Below are 3,184 nucleotides of genomic sequence, written 5' to 3' on the forward strand. Positions count from 1 at the left end.
ATTTGGTCTGTAATGACAAATCACATATTAGATGGTTTGTTGTGTGCAATCAATTACAGTAGGGTATAGGGTAGGCTACGATTTAATGATGATTTAATGATGATTTGAGTGCCCAAATTGTGTCCCAACTACATTTTTGCTGGCCCTACCATCAACAGATTTCTGCCTGTGACAGTGGCCTATATTACAGTGAGACTGAAAATGTGCACACATGACGTAGCAGATTGCCCCTGGCAGTGGAACGGTTTGTAACGGTCCAGTTGTGATTAAATTAGGAGAGCAGCACTGCTGCCATACCGTCCGAAATATCAGCCGTTCTTTCCCCTCTAAAAGCAATCCATGTGAGATTGATCGTTTTTACCAGAGGCGCGCAAAATTCAATTCAGATGAGAAGGCTACATAGGCAAATGTATCATCATTCTGACGCAGCTCAAACTATCCTAGCCTACATGACCGCCCGTCGCGATTTGGACCCTGTGTTCATTCCGCACATGTGAGTAAACTACGACAGGCCTATTGCCAAATGTGGTAAAACATAATAATTTGGGTTTCTACGGTAAGCAGTATTAACCTCAGTTCAAGTATTGCCTACTGCAGTAGTGCGCCTTCTCTACTAGAATAATTCGCAGACGCCGGGGGTGTGGTCTCTGACATCACCACACGCTGTACTCGAGTATTGGGAGCAGGTCTGGCTCGAGGTGTGGACCAGCCACGCATCTCTATACCGGGCTATATGGACGTCTGCTTTTATATTCTTCTGTCTTTTATATCGTGTGTATTTTAACAAGAAAGTCGCATAAATTGGATAACGGTGCACGGATAGAAGGCAAGAGCTCTACGGCATTGAAAGGTAAGTTTACGCCGCAATTTCACAAAATAGGCTACCACTCGAGTTTTTGCTTGCTGCTCTAAAGTTCTTATTCGCCCAGTCACATTTTGTATGTGATACGTTTGATTCCATGCCTTCATTTTATAGTGTGGCTATCATATAATATGTAGGCCTAATGTATCTAATATTAGCCACACACATTGGAATCTGTCTATTGAAATAATGTTAGATTTTTCTCATGTCTGTAAATTCTGTATCGCGTTACTATAAATGATCCTTATATTGCTTCCTGTCAATAGTGATGCAAATAATAACATCATGTTAATAATACGGCATGTTATATCATTATATCAACATATTTAATGTCCTAATAATGAGGCTATAACCATGTAACTTTGATGAAGTTTCCAGGTAGGGCTGGCTGGCAGCAGTGGGACTGGGACTTGTGTGTGAAGGCAGTCTGCTGGAGTAGTGAGAGAGAGTGCTGGACTGGATGCCCCTCCTGTCTGCTCTGCAGTGGATTAATATTATCCAGGTATGGGAGGGAGCTAGGGTGGCCTGTCGTGAGTTCACTGTGCTGCAACACCTGACTGACAGAACAGAGGGGACACTGGGTAGGAGGATCCCACATCTATCTGTGGAACAGTGCCAACTCTGCAGAACCTCAGAATCTCAAAATCTAGGGACACACCCCATCAACCCCATCAAGGGCTCTAGGTCACCCTGTCTTGAAACGGTGCTACTCAGTGCTACCCTCCTCTGCCACCCCAGTCTGTCTCTGTCTCTCATTCATGCCCACCTCAGACCTCCTCAGGCCCTGGACACACCAGACGGGAGAGTTGAGACTGACTGATAGACAGACAAACTGACTGATAGACAAACTGACTGATAGACAGACAGAGGGGTGGAGCATCAGAAGTGTACCTAACCGAGGACGACGGACAGACCCACTGTCTGTTTTCTCCTCCTCAGTGAATGGTGCAGTTTCTCACCATGACTCGGATGGGATCACCCCAATGCTGAATCTTTACTATTCTCTTCAACTCAAGGGCTACTAGACTTTTGGGTGAACATTAAAGTACTAGTCCTCGCTAAGACATTGGATTTAAGTTTGCAAAGTAAAAACAGAGGACTTGAATTAGTGACGCAGCAGACCTCAGTTGAAGCCTGAGGGACTATCGATGAGCCTGTGACTGTCGCCATGACAGCCTCTGACAGCAGCTTCCAGTACCGCGCACTCTTCGAGTACAAACGGGAGCATGGTGATGACATCAGCCTCCAGCCAGGGGACATCCTGACGGTCCTGAAGGCCTCTCTGAAGGACTACCAGGAAGGGGATGAACACCGCAGCCCCAAGGGATGGCTGCACGGCACCAACGAGCGGACCAAAGAGAAGGGCAACTTCCCCGGGACGTTTGTGGAGTACACTGGGGTGTTGAGGCAGGGGCTGCCCGCCACCAAGCCCTGGCCCAGAGCCGTTCCCCCAACCCCTGGGGGAACACAGAGCAGCGTGGGGCCCGGACCCCAGCCTACAGGGGCCGCTGCAGCAGGAGGTAAGTGTTGGAACTGAGGATGGGGGCATGCCAAGAGTACTCCATTCAGAAACATGGAGACTGGCCATCTGTTAAATGTTGAGCTATCTGTTATGACCTGTTAACTGCAATGTAATGGTGCTTGGCTTTACGGTTTGGTCTGGCATTCTATACTGAACAAAAATATTAACGCAACATGCAGTAATTTCTTTGATTTTACTGAGTTACAGTTCATTTGAGGAAATCAGTCAATTGAAATAAATTCATTAGGCCCTAATCTATGGATTTCACATGACTGGGAATACAGATTTGCATCTGTTGGTCACAGATACTGTACCTTAAAAAAAACGGGCCTCAGGATCTAGTCACAGTATTTCTGTGCATTCAAATTGCCGTTGATAAAATGCAATTGTGTTCCTTTTCCATAGCTTATGCCTGCCCATACCATAACCACACTCTTTTCACAACGTTGACATCAGTAAACCGCTTGCCCACACGACCCCATACACATGGTCTGCGGTTGTGAGGTCAGTTGGACATATTGCCAAATTCTCTAAAATGACGTTGGAGACGGCTTATGGTAGAGAAATGAACATTCTCTGGCAACAGCTCTGGTGGACATTCCTGCGGTCAGCATGCCAATTGCATGCTCCCTCCAAACTTGATACATCTGTGGCATTGTGTTGTGTGACAAAACTGCACATTTTAGAGTGGCCTTTAATTGTCCCTAGCACAAGGTGCACCTGTGTAATAATCATGCTGTTTAATCAGCTTCTTGATATGCCACTGTCAGGAGTATAGATTATCTTGGTAAATGAGAAAT

The 3,184-nt window shown here is 46.1% G+C and overlaps 1 protein-coding gene across 2 annotated transcripts in view; it reads left to right on the plus strand.

The window, feature by feature from the left end:
• The first annotated feature begins 685 nt into the window (after positions 1-685).
• Positions 686-3,184, plus strand: part of LOC139541550 (phosphatidylinositol 3-kinase regulatory subunit gamma-like) — a 373,575-nt gene continuing 371,076 nt past the window's right edge. The window contains exons 1-2 of one of the 2 annotated variants that reach the window (XM_071346320.1): positions 686-850; positions 1,234-2,382. In XM_071346320.1, the coding sequence (XP_071202421.1) occupies positions 2,031-2,382 (352 nt within the window). In that variant the 5' untranslated portion in view covers positions 686-850; positions 1,234-2,030. The remainder of the gene's footprint in view (positions 851-1,233; positions 2,383-3,184) is intronic. The other variant, XM_071346321.1, reaches the window with a different exon arrangement.

Source organism: Salvelinus alpinus, chromosome 16 (assembly GCF_045679555.1).
Source record: "Salvelinus alpinus chromosome 16, SLU_Salpinus.1, whole genome shotgun sequence".
NCBI lineage: Eukaryota > Metazoa > Chordata > Actinopteri > Salmoniformes > Salmonidae > Salvelinus > Salvelinus alpinus.